General features: G+C 41.9%; 1 protein-coding gene across 1 annotated transcript in view; it reads right to left on the bottom strand.

The window, feature by feature from the left end:
• The window catches only part of kcnh7 (potassium channel, voltage gated eag related subfamily H, member 7), a 340856-nt gene that overhangs the window by 72028 nt on the left and 245763 nt on the right, over positions 1-23065 (bottom strand). Inside the window, 3 exon segments of the mRNA XM_034176733.1 lie at positions 18064-18263; positions 20485-20652; positions 20847-21078. Of these exon segments, the coding sequence (XP_034032624.1) occupies positions 18064-18263; positions 20485-20652; positions 20847-21078 (600 nt within the window).

The raw sequence follows: 23065 nt of genomic DNA, 5'->3' as shown, positions 1-23065 counted from the left end.
AGCAAATGATGCCCAGCATTGAGGGGGTAGTCCCATATGCTGGGGGCCTTGACAAGGTGGCACTGACTGTGGCAGTCTATCTTTTATAGCCCTGACCTTATTAATAAAGAAAGTCAGAAACTCATCACTAGTAGTTTTAGAGTGAACAGGAGTGACATAAGTAGCAGGTGCCACAATAGAGCTAATAGTTTCAAAGAGCGCCTTGGGATTTCCTCTATTAGAGGAAGTCAGCAGATTGAAGTAGTTTGCCCTGGCCTCTTCTAACATCTTATTTAGGGAGGCTATTAGGTCTCTCAAATGCAGCCTGTGGACCTCCAATTTTGTAGATTTCCACAAGCGTTCAATTTGATGACAAGATCTCCTTAGATTCATGATCGCATCATTAATCCAGGGGCAGAACTTTTCACGAGATGCATTCTTAGATTTAAGTGGTGCAACTTGATCCAAGATAGTTGCACAGTGACCGTTAAAGCTGTCCACAAGGCCATCAATTTCAGTGCATTCACTAAAAAGAAGAGGATCAAACTTTTCACAAAAATGTGTGGATGTTGCCCCTGTAATAACCCTCCTTTCTACCTTGGAGAGCACAGGCCTTGGCTGAGACGGCACCCTCAAGTCAAAGAGAACACAGGAGTGGTCGCTCAACAGAACATCCTCTACGCACACATCAGCAACATGCAGACCCAATGTGAAGACCAGATCCAAAGTATGGCACCGCCAGCCATGTCCTGCTGAAGAGAAACGGGGCACAGCCACCTGTAGCTTCGGTATGAGCGAGCCACGGACCTCGCCTCACATTTTACCCAAAACTGGATGCCCGCTCTGCAACCTCGAGGCTTTGAGGATTTCCTCTTGGACCCCTTTTTGGAATTACCTGGACGGTGCAATAACAACAGGTATTCCTGGGAGGAGGGCGAGCACACAAACGGGGGTGGAAAGTTTGTTTGTATCTGTCCCAGTCATTAAAAAGGCATTCCATTGACTCTTTGATTTGAAAAAGAGAGCCTCGATCATAACTCCTTACAGCATCGACACAGTCGCAGTCCGTCACAACTGATATCACGGCACAGACGATCAGAAACATGACAAAGTCGGCACATTAGCAGGCAAGACGCAGCCCAAACAAACACAGGCCCCATCTTGCCCCCCAAACTACAGTTTGCCAATACAGGTAACTGTTATGTAAATAAAATGAGAACACCTAACTATATAACTCAAAACAGGCAACAAACAGTATTGCCACAGTTACTCTGAAAAAGTAATACAGTTACTGATTACTCCTTGGAAAAGTAAGTTATTTTACTGATTACTCAATTTTAAAAGGTACTAAGTTAGATTACGAGTTACTTTTCTAGTTATTTGAGCAGCTGGTGACAACACCCCCCTGCCACTTCAACATGAAAATGATAACCTGTTTTGCCAATACTCATTTTATAGTCACCGTTTCTTTACTTAATTGAAGATAAATACTTGTTTTATAAAAATAAATAAATAAAGACATCGTTCTTGACCTCATATTTAACTGTTCACAGCACTGTAACTGTAAAACTCACAATTTCTAACCTACATTGTTTATAAATATAGCTATTAAAGTCTTTCTAACATTTAAATTCTTTCTAAACATTTTCGTTGTTGAAATTATTATGATGATGATGATTATTATTATTATTATTATGAGTAGTATTAGTAGGAGTAATAATATGAAAAAAATGTTTTCAAAAGTGGACCTTTAATCTAGGACTGTTGTGGGGAGCCCCCCCGCCCACGTTCCCTTTCCGTCTGGATTCGCCCCTGGCTTGCTGTTTGAGCAGAAGAATGGATAACGTTTATTTATGCAGAAAACACGACCAGATTGGCAGGTAATAAAATTTTATCACTGTTTTTTTAGGTCATGTTATCCTCAGAAAGAGACTTGGGTGCATTTGGGTGGGAAAAAAAAGCATTAGTGTTTGCACGTCACGGATCAGCTGTAACGAGGACACGAACGTCTTTTGTTGTAAATTCAGCTGCTCCCGTTATTATTTGTGGTCGCCACAGCAGATACAGATCCACATAGATATTTGGCACAAGTTTTACGCTGGATGCCTTCCTGACACAACTCCAGTTTTACCCGGAGAAACACACAACTGCTGGTGTTCTGAAGAGGTCTCCCATCCAAGTACTACCCAGATGCTGCACTGCTTAGCTTCTGTGATCTGACAGGATCAGGCTGACACAGAGCAGACCGGCTGTGAGGACACACACGTCTTTTACACATTGAAATACACACACGCACAGATTTTTTTCTACACATTTGTGGATCTGGTTACACACGCATGGATCAAAATACACACACTGTTTTTTTTTTTGTTTTGTTTTTTACACATTCGTGGATCTGGTTACACACGTACGGATCAAAATACACACACACTGATTTTTTTTTTTTTACACATTCGTGGATCTGGTTACACACGTACGGATCAAAATACACACACACTGTTTTTTTTTTTGTTTTTTTTTTACACATTCGTGGATCTGGTTACACACGTACGGATCAAAATACACACACACTGTTTTTTTTTTTGTTTTTTTTTTTACACATTCGTGGATCTGGTTACACACGTACGGATCAAAATACACACACACTTTTTTTTGTTTTTTTTTACACATTCGTGGATCTGGTTACACACGTACGGATCAAAATACACACACACTGATTTTTTTTTTTTTTACACATTCGTGGATCTGGTTACACACGTACGGATCAAAATACACACATACTGATTTTTTTTCTTACACATTTGTGGATCTGAATACACATTTGCAAATATTTTTGCTACAATAATGGCCCCATTGAAACAACATTTCTGGAAATGGCCTGAGCAAGTCCAGCAGCCTCCAGCCACGCAACTGTGGAGCTGAGGCAGCTCTGACATGTCGTATACGCATGGTCAGTTGGCTGGACGAGTCCTGTCCAACAGCACGACCTTTATTTATCCTTTTTTATTATAATTAGTTTCTGCCAACTGCTTATACCCAAAAAGGCTTAGACTGAAACTTAAAACCCAAAACTTCTTGTAAAAATAGCTAAAATACAATGTGACAATACCTTAAACATATTTTCTGCTTTGCACTTTGCTTGCAATTCTTCAACACAGTTGTTACAGAACATTACACACAGTTTTCTACATTAGACACTGAACTCAAAGATAAAATACCTTGTTATCATTGTTATCACCACCAATCAGTGACATTTGGCACTACAAATGGAGCTCAGATAAGACATTTAGTCAAATCTGCAATCATGGAGGCAGTAACATCCAGAGAAAGAGGAAGAGGACAAGGAAGACAAAGACAGATACGTGGACAAGGACAAAGAAGCGCAAGAAGGAGAAATGTTTCAAATAAAATTCAAGCAACTTTGGTGGACCATGTGATGAACCACGGCCTCACACTGAGGGAAGCTGCACTCTAAAATAAGGTGCTCATTTTTTAGAGTGTGGACAAAGGGTCACCTCAAACCTCAGCTGCCACACATTGGATAGTACTGTCAAGTGCAATATCTTTCTGATGTTACTGTATCATGTATGTGATCTACAGTACTATAGACACCACATTGCTTTGATTTCTGTTTTGAATTTGAATTTTTTTTTAAGAAATTTCTATGTCTTTGTAAAAAAAAATAAAATAAAAAATACAAATACAGTTTTACCAATTGCTTACATACATTTTAGAAAATTTGGCTCACTGTGTCAAAACTCTACACACAAGCAAGATAAAACACAATACTTGTAAAACTCCTCACAGCTCTGTCAAAAGAAATCCCTACAGTCAAAACCTAACAATCCCTTTTAAAAATCTCACTTTAACAACATGATACACACATACCCCATTTTGAAACACGTTCAAATCAACAGCAACACACTCATGTATGTTACACAAAACACTGAAGTCAATATATTTTTTTTGTACTTTTTGTCAAACAAGCTGAGTTAAAGTATTTAGCAACAAAAGTGTTATTTCCAAGTTTTAGTTTTTCTTTATTTTTTGTTTTTACAAATAAATACAAAATTCTTATAAATACTTACAGATACATAGAGTGTTGTATAGTTCAAAATCAAAACACAAATCAAACCAATGAAAACAAGTGTTTACAGTACTGTAGTTTATATTCATGTTACAGTAACCTTAGAATGATATTGCTCTTGATGCTTGTCCTGTTTCCCTCAGTGTGAGGCCGTTGTTCATCACATGGTCCAAAAAAGTTGCATGAATTCCATCTGGGAGCTTGTGACTCCGGCGAGGGTGGTCGCATCTCCTCCTCTCTCCTCTAACATCTCTATCTCTGCTCCAACCTTAAAAGTCCCTACTTCACCGGACTGTGAATTCTTTAAACTATATTTGGGTTAACCATGGAATTGATCAGCTCATCTCTGAATACTATTGACACCATTTTTTCAACAAGGAAATCAGGGCTGGGGGACCCTGCGTGCCCGAGTCAATCAAAATTAAAAACAGTACTGAGCAGTCTCTAAACACTACATAGAAAAATAGAAAATACAATGCTCAGGACATAAAGCTGTATAAATAAATGTTTATTGTTCTCTGTAGGCTAAAGGCATGTTGCAAAACAAACAAAAAAAATGTGCATTTAACACTTGTACATAGTGAAACAAGTACAAATAACAGAAATCTTGTGCATTTACACATAGCACTTATACAATACAAAAACAAACAGAAATCATGTGCATTTAGCACTTGTAAACTGTAAGCCTACCTAAAAATATAGTACAAAAATATACATGGAATACTGGGCCTACAAACAGTTAGACTAACCCTCCATTACAATACTACACTACATTGGCACAGTGATGTACTGAAACATGTATTTACTTACAGTATACTGTGGTACAGTATATCGTATAGTCATACAGTAATTCTTGTCAACATTTACATACTATAATGTCAGAAAGGGTAATGACCTGTTCTCTACTCAAAATCTTGGGATTATGGGTGAACACGGTGAATCTACTGATGTTTGGTTGGACCCTTTGTCCAGCCTCCCTCATAGTCATACCATGGACAAGAACATGGTCGATCACAGTAGCTCTGATTTCATCAGATATTACTGTTCTTTGTCTTCGCTCGACCACCTCTCACATGAACTCCTCCTCTCAGATTTCTATCAATTTTCATGCCTCACAAACCAGTGCTTTCTGAACTGGCTTATATATGTTCCCTCATATCATTGGACACAAGTGTGATCTATTTTGAGTTGTTGTGTTCAACCGGTGACACCTGGGGCCTGTACTACGAAGCAGGGTTACTGGCTTATCAGGGTAACTTCAGGAGTAAGTTGATGACGTGTGGCGTAACTTGCCGGTTAACCCGTACTACGAAAGGTGGATAGGTTTTGATTGAGGTATGCTGCCATGGCAATTTACGCTGCGTGCCAAACCTGCTCTGAGCAGGTTATGTTCTAGGTTAGCTTGAGGTTTTCGCTTAACCACTCCCTTTATAAGTACCGCCCATCCACCATCAATCACTCCGAAAACAATGCCGGCCTACCTGGATGATCCGTTTGATATTGGGGCACAAATTGTGAGGGGCTCTCGTCGCAGGGCGAGGGCTTTTAAAGACCGCCAGAATCCGCTGACATACCCGGACGATATTCTCCATGAAAGATATAGATTCTCAGCCGAGGGAATTCGTTATCTTTGTCAGCTGATCGGGCCAGAAGTCTGTAACATCACCCATCGTAGCAATGCCCTGACGATCGAGCAGATAATGTGCCTTGCGCTTAGATATTTTGCCAGTGCACAATTTATGTATTCCATCGGTGATGCCGAACATCTGAGCAAGAATACTGTATGCCGTATGATTCACAAGGTAGTACTTGCTCTATCTAAACTGTTGGATGCATTTGTCATTTTCCCTGGCCATTTATCCGCAATGCAAATCAAAGAAGGGTTTTATGTAATCGCGGGTAATTACCAATATCAAAATAGGTCTAAGGCGAAGTGGGGCTTATCAATAACAAATTCTTCTAGGTTTCCCAAGAGTAATAGGAGCCATTGATTGCACGCAAATCCCAATCAGTGCACCCCTGTGAGAGCACGAGGGCGATTATGTCAATCACAAATCTTTTCACGGTATCAATGTGAAGGTATAGCCGTTCTATTCGGCCTATTTCATATAGCCATTATCGTGTAGTCCACTCTAAGCTCACCTTCTTTTCACTTATTTCAGCCACATAAGGGTTGCTTTGGTTTGGGTGATTTTTCTAAATATTCTAATATACAATTACTATAATTACATATTTCACATTCTTTTTCTCCCCACATGGGGCTGTCCTGTTGGATAACCTTCATGCCAAAGTGATATATATGTAACTATGTTAACAGAATGACCATTAATGGCTTTAAATCCTTAGATAGGTAGCCTATTTAGGAAACATTAAATTAACCTAACATCTATTAGTAGGCCTATGCCCACTTCTGAATCGTGTTGCATCTGGGCGTAATTAATGAAAGAAGGTCATTATTTTACACATATCAGACATTCCACAGGTTAATCATCTGTAACATATTTGGAGAACAATTGAATTGTACTTACGCATTTACCCGATCAGCAATATGTTGCCAACAAGCCTGTCTTGCTTTATTGGCAGACGATGTGTTCGATTTCCCCCTTAACGTTAATTTAAATTCCTCATAGCTCTGCATAATAATCGTGCATTCTTCTTCGGTAAAGTAAGGTGACCGCGCCATCATTGAAAAATGGTGATGTGTGCTGCAACCTGCCCCTTTTATGTGAACGCGCACAAACTCCAATTAGGTTAACACAGGTTCAACAAATCAACATCTTAATCAGCGTCGTAGCACCGATTAACACCACTTGGGAACACCAGGTTTTGTCAACCTCGGTTTAAGAAGTTAACCCTGGGTTACATCTGAGTAAGTTAACCCTGCTTCGTAGTACAGGCCCCAGGGCTTTAACTGTGTTTGACTTTTGCCACCTGTGCTCTCCATTATGCAACACAGGTGCATCACAATGAAAATGTGTTGGCAAGTTGTGTCTAAACAGGTGAAAAGTGCTTATGGTTTTGCCAAAGAGTGACTGATTCAGTCAGTAGGCTCAGGCAACTGAGCATTTGGTTCAGACAACAGGGTTTAGTGTCTTAGCAATTGAGAAAAACTGTAAAAGTGTTTTCCCAATAATAACAAGGTATTTGGTCTTTGAGTTAAGTGTCTCATGTAGGAAACTGTGTGTAATGTTCTGCAACAACTGTGTTGAAGAATTGCAAGCAAAGTGCAAAGCAGAAAATGTTTTTAAGGTACTGTCACATTGTGTTTTAGCTACTGTTACAAGAAGTTTGGGATTTGAAGTTTTAGTCTAAGCATTCACTTTTTGGGTGTAAGCAGTTGGCAAAAACTGTAAAAAAAAAACAAACAAACAAAAAAACAAATAACAACAACTACAACAACAACAAAAAATACAGGAAAATAACACTGTTGCTGCTAACTACCAGAAGTGAGACGAAGTCAGCATCAAGTCACTCTCAAGTCATGAATCAGCAAGTCCCAAGTCAAGTCTCAAGTCATAATGACCACCAATTGTTTGCAAGCTGACTTGAAACTTGTTGATTCATGACTTTAGAATGACTTCACAGTGACTCCGTCCCACCTCTGCTGACTACTGTAACTTTCAGTTCTTGTTTGAGGAAAAAGTACATAAAATATATTGACTTCAGTGTTTTGTGTAAAACATATCAGTGTGTTGCTGTTGATTTGAAAATGTTTCAAAATGGTGCATGTTTGCATAATTTTGTTGCTAGAATGACATTTTTAGAAGAGATTGTTTTGAGTGTAGGGTTTCATTTTGACAGAGCTGTGAGGGGTTTTACAAGTGTTGTGTCTTATCTTGCTTGTGTGTAGTTTTGACACAGTGAGCCAAATTCTGTAAAATGTGTGTAATCAATCAGCAAAAACAGTAATATAATTAAGGCAAAGCCTTGGATTGAACATCATCGTAGGTTGATGTAAATTTTGAAGACTGCTCAGGATGTGAATTTCAACAAAATATTTATTGAAATGGGCGGCAACACTGGCGATCGCAACTTGATTGCAGAAAAAGTCAAATAAATTTGTTTTAGAGAAATAAATCGGCAGAAAACAAGGCCTAGAATAAAATATTCTTTATTCTGTATGTTATGTTCACATTAACAGAAATATTTTGCCTCACATTTAAAGAATATCGCTGATTCTGGATCAATTTTGATGTTGTGGCAGACAACAGCCGACAGAAATCTGAGTGGCACACTAAGTGGCCAATTTTGGCACTACACACTACTTACTTTGAAATCCGAGGTGCATTTTCGGTCTGTTGACTCGGTCACACATCTGGGCACTCCGTCTGTGAGGTCTGAACAACGTGCTTAACAACGCTTGCTAGCATGACAATAATCAAGTTGGGTGGATTGTTTAAGTAGTGGACAGTTTAATTAGATGCAGTTTTTTTACATTTTAGCCACTGTTTTGTTTTTTAAAATGCCGGGGCAATGCGGGGCAGTGGGTTGTACCAACAAAGCCAGAAAGAAAATTAAAATCCATCACGATATTAAAAACAAAACATAGAATGCAAAATTTGGGCAACGTGGCCCTCCTCGGCACAGGCCAGTATTTCATAAAGCATAATGACGACACACCAAGAAGATTATACATGTACCTACATGTTTTGGTTCACTTTAATTTAAATAATATTATTAATTAAATTGGAATAAAAAGAATTCAATTTCTTATCTTCCTGGCAGAAATAGAGGGGCTTCGGGATCATAAAACCTGGGCATAACACTGACTTGGAAACACTTGCGACTTGATCATCGCTAAACACAGCACGGTTCATCATGTAATGTCAATAAATTCAAGGATAAATTCAAATGATATCGTTGTCCCACGATCCTAATGCTCACTGCATACTCTGGATTTGACCGTGGGATTAAAGAGAATGAATGTATACATGCATTTAAGTAAAATGCAATCCAAGTAAAATCCGTCAAAGTAAAAGCTTCCAAATCCAAGTAAAATCCATCTCAAAACACGACAGCACAATCACACAATGTCAACTGTGTGCACTGAACTGTGCGGTAAACGGCCAATTCAAACATCGCTTTTTTGCCCTCTTCCTTCGGGATTAATAAAGTTCTTTCTGATTCTTGGTAATGGCAGCACATGCTCCTTGACGGCACATGGGCAGGCATGACTCCTCCCTCTAGCTTCACTTTATCCAACTCTATGGGGTCCTCATGACAGATATTGATCTGAGGCAGAAAGTGATGTTGCAGTGACCAAATCAGGCGGATGGCACATGTGAAGCAAACTGGAAGTGACACTGCTGTGACTGAATCAGGGGCATGGCACATGTGACAATTCAAAATGGCAACGCCCTTCAGTTCTAGGGGTCCTCATGGAGGATAAGGCAGATGGCCTAGGAAGGTTTTTTTTGGTATTATTTTATTGAGGACCACAGTGGAAGTACGTTTAATGCTTTATTGTGTTATCTTCTGCAATTTGTGGAGAGGTAGCTGTTCCACTGCATTGAAGAGCATTTCCAGATGATCCCAGAGCCTGCAGCCAAACTCCAGATATAGAGACGATGCCTTGGTCAGGGGTAGAGAAAGGAGCAGACCCTAAATAAGCATGTTTGTGATTGTGGGAGTTAAACCAGAGTGCCCAGAGGAAACCCATGCAGACACAGGGAGAACATTGCAGAGCATCAGTGCTAACTACTAAGTGACAGTGCTGCCATCAGTCTGTAAGTCAGTGAGTGTGCTGTCCACACTTTTCACCCTTTTTTCTCCTCTATATAGCCACACTAGGCTTTTTTTAATTATTGTTATTTATTGTAATATTAGGATTTATTTTTATCTTATTTTATTTTATTATAATTTAAGTGGTTTTGTCTTCTGTGGCTACAGTCTGGGGTATTTCCACAACCTCGTTTCACATAATAGCAGCATAACTGCATCCCACAGGCATCCTGAGCCCGTTGTTCGCAAACATGTCATTATTTTCAGCCATACTTGCACCTGTGAATGCTGCACGACAACCCTCGACATTTGCGATAGTGCCATGCACCATTCAAGCAGCATTCGCTCGCTATTTGTGCAGACTATTCATGATTTTTGGGCCTATTGTCATGGCCAGACCGCGTGACATTGGGCCCACATTTGGGTGATGCGCTATCATGTGGTAAGTACCAATTCAGTGAGATTCCAACTGAAAAAAATTGAAAAACTGAAATTTATGTCTCCAACTACTCGTCAAGAGTCACAGCCCAGTAAAATAGCACCCTAAGCAAAATCATGACCAGTGACAAAATAGCACAATCTGCAACCTTACTATTAGATGACACTAAGTCATACACACTGTGGTTTTAATCAGTACTGGCATATTGATGTGGATGTGTTGGAAGATGAACTCCATATACAAAATACAAGGTGCATTCAAAAGGTACCCGACCTTATTTCATCCCACAGAGGCAAATGAAGCATGTGAGTTGTCATTTGCTGGGGAGGTATAGGGAACCTTCTTGACCATGTGTGAATTTTTTCCCTCCCACAGAGTGCCTCATTCACAAGCAGTCAGCTTTAGAGTGAACAAATGTACTGAGCAACAACTTGAGCAGTGCTGCATCAAATTTAGCCAAAACCTTGGTGATACCCAAACAGAAACCATTTGCAAGATTCAGCAGGCTTTTGGCGATGATGCCATGACCATAACACAAATAAAAGTGTGATATAACCACCTCAAAAGTGGGCACACATCACCTTCCTGTAGCCCATTCACAAGCCAAAATGACCAAACCAATGACACAATCTGGACTTTGGTCTGGGTGACTGTCGTGTTAACATCCGAGATACTACAGACAAGGTGGGTCTGTAAGCACAGGTTTGGTACAGTCCATTTTGATGGAGGATTTGGGCATGTGGAGAGTTTTTCAATTTCAATTTATTTTCATTTATATAGCACCAAATCACAACAGAGTTGCCTCAAAGCACTTCACACAGGTAAGGTCTAACCTTACCAACCCCCAAAGCAACAGTGGTAAGGAAAAACTCCCTCTGAGGAAGAAACCTCAAGCAGACCAGACTCAAAGGGGTGACCCTCTGCTTGGGCCATGCTACAAACATAAATTACAGAACAATTCACAGACGAATATACAAGAAATGCTATTGGCGCACAGGACAGGAGGATCGCCAACACGAATACAACTCCCATCTCTGGATGGAGCTGCACCTTAAACAGAGAGAAAAAACAGAATCAGACATCAGAAAGACAAAAAAATACTGTATAATTTATAATTAAACAACAAGAAAAACAGAGAAATACTAAGGTGATCGCCGGCCGCTAGCCCTAAACTTCACTAAAACACCCAGAATTTAGGTAAAGTTGAGGCCGCAGCCCGCTCCAATTACTAATAAATAAATTAAAAGAGTAAAAAGCGCAAAACAAAACTGTACCAGTATGCTAGCCATATGAAAAGGAAAATAAGTGTGTCTTAAGTCTGGACTTGAAAATCTCCACAGAATCTGACTGTTTTATTGGTGCAGGGAGATCATTCCACAGAACAGGGGCATGATAAGAGAAAGCTCTGTGACTTCTTATTCACCTTAGGGACACAAAGTAGTCCTGCGCCCTGAGAACGTAGAGCCCGGGCTGGTACGTAAGGTTCAATTAGGTCAGCTAGGTAGGGAGGTGCCAGTCCATGAATAAGTTTATAGGTTAGTAGCAGAACCTTAAAATCTGATCTCACTGGGAAAGGAAGCCAGTGAAGGGATGCCAAAATGGGTGTAATGTGGTCAAACTTTCTGCTTCGTGTCAAAAGTCTGGCTGCAGCATTTTGAACCAATTGGAGACCCCTAATGCAAGACTGCGGTAAACCAGAAAATAGAACATTGCAGTAGTCCAATCTAAAAGAGATAAATGCATGGATCAGGGTCTCAGCATCAGCCATAGACAGGATGGGACGAATCTTCACTATATTTTGCAGGTGGAAGAAAGCAGTCCTAGTAATATTTCTAATGTGGAGGCCAAAGGACAACAAAGGATCAAAAATTACCCCCAGGTTGCTCACTTTGTCAGTGTGATGTATAACACACGAGCTGAGGCTGAGCGTTAACTGGTCAAATTGATGCCGATGTCTCACTGGACCAAGAACCATCATTTTAGTCTTATCAGAGTTTAAAAGTAGGAAGTTTCTTGACATCCAATTTCTCACTGCTGCAAGACAATCTTCTAAGGACTTTATGTGAATGAGATTACCAGCAGTTATCGGCATGTATAACTGAGTATCATCTGCATAGCAGTGAAAGGTAATCCCAAAACGCCGCAATATGTGCCCAAGGGGTGCTATATAAAGGGAGAAAAGCAGGGGGCCTAAGACAGACCCCTGTGGAACCCCAAATTTCATGTCACTAAGGTTAGAGGTTGTGTTACTGTGCAAAACACAGTGAGAACGACTGGCCAAGTATGACGTCAGCCAAGCAAGGGCACTCCCAGTAATCCCAAAATGATTTTCCAGCCTATCAAGTAGAATATGATGATCCACTGTATCAAATGCAGCACTGAGATCTAACAGCAACAGAACCGTAGTGGTGTCTGAATCCATTGTAAGCAGAAGATCATTCACCACTTTAGTGAGAGCCGTCTCTGTGGAATGATATTTTCTAAAAGCAGACTGCAGTGGCTCAAAGAGATTATTCTCAGTTAGATAGATGGAGAGTGTCAGTGAAACTCGTGCCAAAGCTGCTAATGGCGGAGCAGAAGTAACTACATCTGGAAATCTTGCAGGATGTGTTGGGATGCACAAACAGTGACCCAGACTTGCTGAACAAAGTCATCACTGGTGATGAGACATGGGCTTATGGTAAGACCTAGAAACAAAATTTCAGTCATTGCAATGGAAATATCTAACACCACCAAGCCAAAGGAAAGCATGGCAGGTATTCAGCAATGTCAAAGTCATGCTGACTGACTCTCATGGGGTGGTGCATCCCAAGTATGTAACAAAAGGGCAAATTATTAACAAAGAGTATTACTGGGATGTCCTACATCGTCTTCATGATGCTGTGCATTGCAAATGACTGGCTTTGTGGGTGGCAAAAATTTGGCAGCTCCATAATGACAATGCACCCGCCCATTCTGCTCAGCTGATTGAGTCTTTTCTGACCAAACACAACACTCCGATTCATCAGGCTCTCTGCTCTCCTGACATGGCTCCCTCTGATTTTTAACAGTTCCGTCAAGATCAAAACAACAGTAATAAGGACTCGATTGGAGTCATAAGACGATATCATATGGAATGTGACAGCCCATCTGGACACCATTCCAAAAGAGACATTCCAGAAATGCTCCCAACAATGGCAGAACTGCTGGGAGAAGTGTGTGCAGTCTCATTGAGAGCACTTCAAAGGGGAATTAGGATTGCAGTGCCCAAGGTGAAGCTTGGCTGTCTTTTGAATGCACCTCATACATATATTGAAACTTGAATCAATAGGATTGGTCAAGCACTCCTACCCATAGAAGATCTTCATGTTACGCTGAGAGACCTTTGTGAAAAGAATATTTTCTTCATAATGTAACATGAAAGACTTGACTTTGTGAGAAGCCTTTCTAATATAAATGGACAATAAGATATTGTTCAAAGAAAACACTGCCAAAAAAAAAAAAAAAAAAGCCACTGTTCCAAAGTGAACAGAATTTAAATAAGGATCACATGTTTCTTTTAACATCATAACACTCATTGAAAATAACAGGAAAGTGTTTTGAGGAGACATGAGGGAAAACAAGAAAACACTCTTATCTTTTTGTCACTTTCACAGATGACACAAGCACAGTAAGAAGAAAAAGTTATTTGAACTACACATTTACTGGCTCTGAGTTTTTTTTTTTTTACCCATCAGAAAAAAACTGATCAGTAGATTTGGAAAGGAAAGACTGAACAACATTTGGCAAGCGCAGATGCCACCGCAGAGCAGAATGCCAAGCCTCCCACAGCAGGAGGGAAACCTGGCAGAGCCCGGCGAGGCTTTGCCCACTGTCCGCTCGGTCGCTGGTTGGTGAATGTGACGCGTTCGTGTGCACGTTTCATGCAAAGGGGACCTCGAGCCAGACCAGACAGCTGCAGCCTGCCAGAAACACTGAGAGTAATTTCTATTGTGGACTAAATGGCATGCACTGAGACTGTAAATGCATCTATGATGTGTCATCACAGCAAGTGTTTACAGTATGGGTGTTTGTCCGTGTAGATGATATGTAAGTTGTGTCACACACTGAGGGAGCATGCCCTCCCATAACATGCATTTATTGGACTTTGATGAAACAATCATCTAGCACACTTACAGGGACACTTTATAATTGCGAAACAGCACCCCACAAATCTTAGTTTTCCCAAAACAGGAATTGTTTTTCTTTTGAAACCACTTGCAGGAATTCACAGAAATTAAACTTTTATCCACAATCACAGCTGCTGATGTTTTGTGTAAGTGCTAGTACACACGGCACCTTGAATCTGAGAGAGAGAATCTGTGAGAATCTGGAGAGCATCCTCTACACCTGCATCACTGTGTGGCACGGCAGCTGCACAGCTGCTGGGCTGCCTTTACCACCGTCTGCAGAGGGTGGTAAAGGCTGCACAGAGGACTGTAGGGAGCAGCCTTCCCACCACCTCAGATCTCTACTCATCACAGTGCAGGGGAAGGGCTCTCCACATTCTGATGCATTCCTCCCATCCCACACAGTCTGTTTCAGCCTCTCGTGTGTCAATCCAGGAAGTGTCCATCCAGGAAGTGTTTGACAATTGACATTTCCTGTTTCACTGTGGATTCAAAATTTGGCACTTCCTGTTTGGGCCACAGTGTACCATGAGCGAGCTTTGCACTGCTGCGCAGTGCTTCACTCGTAATATGTAGACCAGGGTTCAAAACCCAGTTATGCTACCTGTCTGTGTACTTGGACAAGACACTCAATCTACATTGTCTCAGTACACCCAGCTGTAAAAGGGCACCCAGAGGTCCGGACGCAGAACTCTGGCTTCAGAAGTCCTATCATGTCCTAAAAGTCCTATCATGTACTGCTTCTACCTGTGCATCTAAAACAGGCGATTTCAATAATTAACTCAGCCACCTGCCTGAAGAGTTGAACTAATTACAATCAGCTGGTTTATTAGGAAGGATGGAACAAATATGTAGTTTCTGTGTAGGCTCTCAGTTGTCCAGGTGGTTTCCATAGTAGAGAAGCTTGAATCTTTGACTGGACTGGGTTGCTTAACGCGAGGAGGTTTTGCTTCAAATCGCAGAAGCTTCCTCAGCTAAAATTCTTGCTCTGGTGGTCTGACTTCTGTCTTGACTCTAGTAGAGAAGAATAAACAGAAGCCACAAAAGCTGGAGTTTTAAACCTAACCAGACCCATCCTACCGAGAGGCAGACTGCTATAGGCTAGTGACTAAACAATAGCTCTAATTAGCACCTATTGTGCTCCAGTTAGCACCCTCCTAATGACAGGGCAGCTGTCCCTCCTAATGATGGGATGGACGCCTCTCGTGCTGGCTCCCTTGACGACTCTCCTGATGACGTGAATGACTCATTACCATGAACAAAAGACTGAAACTGCTTTGACCTGAGTACCCCATTGTAAACAGGGGACAAAGCGTGTCTCAGACCCCCTCCCTGGTTAAGGCTGGGTTTCAACTGTTTCACATAGAATGCCTCCTTGTCCCCTCTCTCAAACCATTTCTTCTCTCTGGCTAAGATTTTAACTTCCTTGTCCTCAAACGTGTGGTTAGTGTCTTTAAGGTGGAGATGAACTGCAGACTGAGGTCCACTGGCGCCCTCTCTGCGGTGCTGGTATAGCCTTTTGTGTAAAGGTTGCTTAGTCTCACCTATGTAGTGTTCGTTACAGTTTTCCTGACATCTGATAGAATACACTACATTGCTCTGTTTGTAACTAGGGATCCTGTCCTTAGGGTGTTAACCGGTTTAAAGTAAACTGGGATTTTGTGCTGTCTGAAGATCCTCTGTAGTTTTTCCCCTACTCCTGCTAAATAAGGGAGAGACACTCCTCTTCTTCTTGTCTCTGTCTCCTATCTATCTGGTCTCTTTGTTCTCTGGGACTTCTGCACTTTGTCCAGGGACCATCGTAGGTACCCACATATTGTGAGGGCTTTCCGGACAAGTTGTTGTTCTTTAGCCCTTCCCTCTGCAGTTGTGGGCACCTGTAGGGCTCTGTGTTGAAGAGTCCTGATCACCCCGAACTTGTGTTCAAGAGGGTGGTTTGAGTCAAAGAACAGATAATGGTCCGTGTGCATGGGTTTTCTGTAAACCCGTCTGGAGCTGCCTGTTCTCTCCAATCGTAACATCACAGTCCATGAAGGCTAAATGGTTGTTTCTGGCATCCTCACGTGTGAACTTGATATTGGAGTCCACCGAGTTGATGTGTTCTGGAAAGTCCTCAACCTCCTGTTGCTTAATTTTAACCCATGTGTCATCGACACATCTGAACCAGTGACTGGGAGAGATGCCCATGAAAGACGTCAAGGCTGTCTTCTCCACTCGCTCCATGTACAGACTGGCCACAATGGGGGATACCGGAGACCCCATTGCACAACCATGGATCTGCCTGTAGTAATTCCCCCTAAACAGGAAATACGTGCTGTTAAGACAGATCTCCAAGAGTTGGCAGATGTGGTCTGGTGTGAGTTTGGTCCTTTCAAGTAGAGACACATCCTCCAGCAGTCTCTGCCTCACAGCAGAGACGGCCTCAGCGGTGGGGATGCAGGTGAACAACGATGTCACATCAAATGACACGATAGTTTCATCTGCCTCCAGCTGCAGGTCCTTGATCTTGTTCACAAAATCTTGTGTGTTCTCCACATGGTGGTCTGAGTTACCCACTAGGGGAGCCAAAATCCACTTGAGGTGTTTGGTCAAATTGTACGTGATGGAATCTGTGCTACATACAATAGGCCTGAGTGGCACGCCCTGTTTGTGGATTTTTGGCAGTCCATCGATGCATGGGGTGGCGTCCCCAGGGTACAGTCTGTAGTATGCCTGCCTGTCGATGAGTCCCTCTTTCTCCAGGTTTTGGAGGTAGCTAATGATTTTCTTCTTATAGCCACTTGTGGGGTCTCTCTTGTAGTTGGACTTTTACTTGTAGTTGGACTTTTACTTTCTGAAGCCAGAGCTTTTGCACCTCTGAGGGTGCTGGCTTTGGTTGGGGCAGTAACCTGTGTCAGACTGCCATCCCGTCCAGAAGATGACATAGACTCATCTACTTCACACATATAAGACACTTTCACTTACACAATCTGATAATTTCCAAAGACTGGGGAATATAAATTGTAAATTGGTTTGGCGACCCCGATGTGACGTATTAAAAGTATACAAGCACCATTTCAAAACAAAACAATGTCATGAAATCTAGGATTTGGGGGTGAAGGTTTGCCCTTTAACAATTATGAAGGTTTGTCCCTTTAAATAAGTAGAGTAGTTCAGTTTATCAGTTACTTTATATGCAATGGTTGAAAGCATTCCACTACAAGTATCAGACACAGCAGGATGATGCGCTACCACTAAGGAACAATCATATCAACATTAGTTCTACTAACACATGTACCTCCTGCTCTTACCGGAGTGGTGGGATCATTCCATTTGACATGTGGCAGACATGGAAAAGACAAATTTATATAAGTACCATGACCAGTAGCATGATGAGAAAAGCCAGAGTTACTGCAAAAAAATCTGTCACTCTGGCTTTCAGTTGGTTTATGGCTATGACTGAACAGTGCACAGTATAATCATGATCAGCACATTACACTATGCCAATGATGTGTTAAGCTTGCTTCATGTTGATATGGTAAGAGCATTTTTGTGGACAGGATATTTAGAACTCAACAGAACATTACACTTGCACAAATGCAACGCGCTGAAAAAGAGTGCACCAAAAGAAAGCAATAAATCAACATCGGTGTGAAAGGCTAGAAATTGGCCAAATGGAGAAGCCTGAACACGTGTGTGTGCACTCATACCATATTCATGTCGATGCCGTTGGTGTACGTCCAGGCATGCTGGAAATACTCCTCGAGTCGCTGCCTCAGCGGGTTGGGGATCTGGTGGAAGCGGATGAATTCTTTGACCCGCAACATCTGGAGGTGATACCTGGCCGTGCCCGAATACAACCTCTGGATGATGGCTGACACATTCCCAAAGATGCTGGCGTACATCAGAGCTACGAGAGAACCCGGTAAAGGCATCTGTTGAGAAATGGTGGCTTGTGTTGCTCACATGCACTGCCTAGTCGCCCATACCTGAGGCATCGAGAGGGTGAGTTGCCCAATTTGTGTGCACATATGTATGTATATGGTGGCAAATCTCCTATAATCCCCGTTTTTTTTTTTTGTACTTTCACTTTTGAAACTCTGTGTGCTTCTTACCCTGTGTGCGGCTATACAGTGCTGCTGGAACCTCAATTTCCCTGAGGGAGTCTTTTCAGGGGACCAACAAAGTTCTGTCTAATCTAATCTCTAATCTAATCTAATGCATACCCTTCTCGTATTCTATTTTCATTCATTCAACAATTTTCTACTCCAGTTAAGGTTCACGAGGGGTGGGGGCTGTCAGTCCACCACAGGGCTGTCACACACAGAAAGATAAGAACATTCACGCGCTCAATTTAAAGTTTTCCCATTCATCCTGCATATCTTAGGAAGTGAGAGGAAGCCAGAGCACCTGGAGGGAACCCACACAAACACAGGAAGAACATGCAAATGCAACATAGACAAGCCCAGGTGTGAAGTGAAGCCACCACCCATATATTCTTATTTCAATCATGCTTTTTTTGTAATTAAACAATCTGGTCAGGTATGGTGCCATGTATTGTCATATCCACCACACCATGGAACCACTCCGCTTCCTGGATGTAACCACCCAGGCAGACAATTGGTCCACATCCCTCCTCAAAAGTAACCATCTATCTGCCACAGCTAGGTGAAAGGTGCATGTTCCCATGGCCTTCTCCAGCCAATGGGAGCCTCAAATCCGAGACACCTGCATGGGGATGGGTATACCATTATCGATTCTGCTTATCGATCCGATTCCTTATCGATTCACTTATCGATACCTCTTGTGAATTTTTTGTGTACTAAACGTAGGCGTTATAGAGAGCGGCGCAGTGTTTGGAGCTGTGCCAACGGAACGGAGGACGATTTTCGTTCCTTGACTGCAACGAGACAAGACTCCCAGTTAGTGACTTTAATACACACAAAAGTGACTCATGATAGTTTAATGGCTTTGAGAGGGGTTAAGAAGCGGATTTACCACTTCTGAAGAACAGCGAATCAAAGAACCAACAAGCCAGTGGATCGAAGCATTGCTTCATTGATTCACGCTTCAAACTGGAGTCACGCTGCAGAAAAGGTTGAATACAGAGCCGCTGCAGGGTCTGCAATCAACGTAGAGAAATGATCATTTTCCCAACAAACACCCTCAAAAACAACGGCTGCTCTGAAGGACCGATAAGGAAATCGTTAAGCAAAAAGGCTATTGATATCGGTGGATCGAATCATTTCTTAACGATACTTGAAAAGAACCAGTTCTCGATACCCAACCCTACACCTGCATACTAGATCATATCCATAAAATGCTCCACATGGCCAAAATGTCATAGCTGACTTTCCCTCACAATTCAAGTAATAGTCCTCATCTGACTCGCCCTTAGTAACCACTCATTTGACATAAAGCCATTCCAGCGGGACTCAAGGATACTCCAAAGTGACCAAGTACCAAAGACATCCAGGTGTCTCTTTCAGTCACTGGTTGTTGTCCAAGTCTCAATTAAAGAATGACGTCCCTCTCACATAGATGGCGTGCTTGTTGTATTTCGACCTGTGTGTAGCACTCGCCACTAAACTACCAAACGTGCCACTATCTGCTACAAACAAACCACTACACACCACAAACATGTCACACAATGCCACAAGGCTGCCTGCAATCGACAGGGTGTGGCAAGTGTTTTGGTCATATTCAAAACCTGCCACTTAACTGCACTTGTCGCAGTTGAGTGGCAGGTTTAACAGTGAGGGGCTTAAGAGCCACAGATGCCTGTAAAGAACAACAGAAGGTAAATGTGTTCATATTAAGTTAGGAGAGAAGGAACACCTGCTTCTACAATTCAAATAAATTTTTTCACTGCTCCGGCTTTGCCCCAGGTCACCACAGCATATCTGGTATGGAGCCACATGTTTTGGCAAAAGCTCTACACCGGATGGCCTTCCTGACACAATCTAAATGTACATGGAGAAAGGGGGACAGGTAGCCTTGAACTGTGGACCTTAAATCAAAACAATATGATGTAAAAATCAGGCATTAAGTTGTCATTTTACAGCATACAGCTTCAGAGGTTCCAGTGATAACAGTTTAACTTCTAAATATATGACTTAGCTGTCACTCACATCCAATGAGCATGACGCAGATGGAAAAGATCTTCTCAGAGTTGGTATTGGGCGACACGTTCCCAAAGCCTACACTGGTCAGACTGCTGAAGGTGAAGTACAGCGCTGTGACGTACTTATCTTTGATGGATGGGCCCGAGCTGGGGTCACTGTAGTTGTATTTTTTCCCTGGAACAAATAGCAAAACAACATATAAAATATGGCCCAATTCCAATGCTCTCCCTTCGCCCCTTCCCCTTCATTTTGCACACTCGGGCAAAGTGTTAGGGTGAAGGGACAGTCTTAGGTTTGGGCTTTTTTAAAGAATCAAAACAGACTAAACTTGAACAAATGACTACGACTTTTGAACTAGTTGTTGTCACCTATTGACACGCCCAGGTTGTCCAGCCAGCCAATCTTATGTTCCAGGTATGGCTTCTCCACGTTTCCAATGGCGTACCAAATGCAGGCCAGCCAGTGGGCGATCAGGGCAAAGATGCACATGAGCAGCATTAGGACAGCAGCACCATACTCTGAATAGCGGTCCAGCTTACGCGCGACGCGCACCAGCCGTAAGAGACGAGCCGTTTTCAGCAGACCAATCAGAGTGGTTGTCTAAAACAACACACAAGAAACAGACAATGCACAAATTTACAATACATCACATTCAAATATAGTCCCATAGTCGAAGAGGAAAGGGTGACTCTGGAAGCCTGGTGAGGTCGTGACTTCTTGCAGGACAACATTACAATCAAACAGATCAATACAACACACAATACACAACTCAAAACACAAAACAGCTGTGCCATTGTTATTATATCTGGTGATTTGAACTCAAAGGAATGTGTGGCATCTCCCGGCAATGATCAGTCAATAAATATTGCTTTAGCAAACAAAATGAAAGCACGGTCAGATGGAATTCCTTTTACCTTGCCTTGCTTTGTTAACCGTCACTGTTGTGGTGGCCACAGTAGATGGTCACCCAACGCAGTTGGGTCCACTAATGGTGAACCTTCCTCTTAATGAAGCATCTTGGCATAACTTGTGTTGTGATTTGGCACTATATAAATAAAAATTTAATTGAATGGAGACTGCTGGTGTCTTGTAAACAAAATGACTGTCATCACCATTACAGCTTTCAAGCAACCACAAAGATGTTCATGGACATAGATGTCACCAGATGGGTTAGCACATTCTCAAATGGACTGTGTCCGTATGCAGAAGTGCTGCTGCACCTGTAATATGTTGGTGAAATAGTTACCCGGAGCTGACTGTGTTTTAGACCATCAACTGATCAGGTACAAGCTCCATGGAAACCAAATACACTGATAGCAGCATTGTCATTTGCTATGATGCAGATGACAACAGAGAGAATTATCACATGAGAGCGGGTAACAGATTTCAAAGTCAGGTCAGGTCAGGTCTGGGAGCATGTGCTGGTGCCATGTGCTCCAAATAGTGCATTATAGTGGACTCAGCATGAAGCACTGTGGAAGGGCTTGGCACCACTCAAGGACTGCTAGTGATGAGGAAAAAGATACAATGGAGACACTGTGAGGCCTTATGGAAACAACACTGAGATGATGATAATGCAAGGCATTTTCTTCCTCAAAATTCTACATACAATACCGCATAATGACAATGTAAAAGATTTTTTTTGTTTTGCAAATTATATATATATATATATATATATATATATATATATATATATATATATATATATATATATATATATATATATATATATATATATATATATATATATATATATATATATACACACACACACACACACATCATGAGCTTCTATGGGTAATGGCTCACGTTTGGAGCCAACCTCCAGTGACCAATAAAGAAACTGCTAGATTTAGCACTTCCACGTTGGCTTCATTTTCCAGCACCGGAGGCTGTCACTTGGTGCAGAGTGGAAACTGCTGCTATCTTCTGAGGGGTATTATTTTTAAAAGTGTGCAACAGCAATAGCAAATGCTCTTTTCTTTATCTTCTGGCCTGATCATTAGCGCTCACACTATAGGGGGGGTGGGTGGGCAGTGATGACACCAATTTCAATCAATTTGTGTCGCACAATCTGTAAACACAATGAGACTTTGAAAAGCTAATAGGTGCTTCTACTCTGTATCGCACCACACAATTATCCAAACATCCTTGGGCAGTGCATTATCTGCAGCATCCTACAGCAATTGTTGGTCCTTGTGTCCACTTGCTTATTTACACCTGTCTTATAGGTGAAAGCAAACACAACATGGCCTCTTTTGGCAGGAAGCAGGGATGCTGGAGTTTTCTGGGTTTTGAAGGAAGGATGATTCACAGCCTACTGCAGGTCTTTACAGCAGTGAGGAAAAGCCACTTTGGATGGGTCTATTAAAGAGCTGCCGCTCTCCTAATATCACCCACAAATCTTTGCAATCATTCACCGGTGTGCACGCAGCCAGCCTGTGCACCCTTTCACTGACAACTGAGGGAACAGAGAATGAATCACACAGACAAAGAGACGAGGCCTTAATTATCCGTAAGTATCCTCTGTGCACATGCACTGCAGTGCATGATCTGTGCCTCATATAAAGTGTAAAAATGACACGGA

Source organism: Thalassophryne amazonica, chromosome 1 (assembly GCF_902500255.1).
Source record: "Thalassophryne amazonica chromosome 1, fThaAma1.1, whole genome shotgun sequence".
NCBI lineage: Eukaryota > Metazoa > Chordata > Actinopteri > Batrachoidiformes > Batrachoididae > Thalassophryne > Thalassophryne amazonica.
This window is presented reverse-complemented; position numbering and strand designations above follow the sequence as displayed.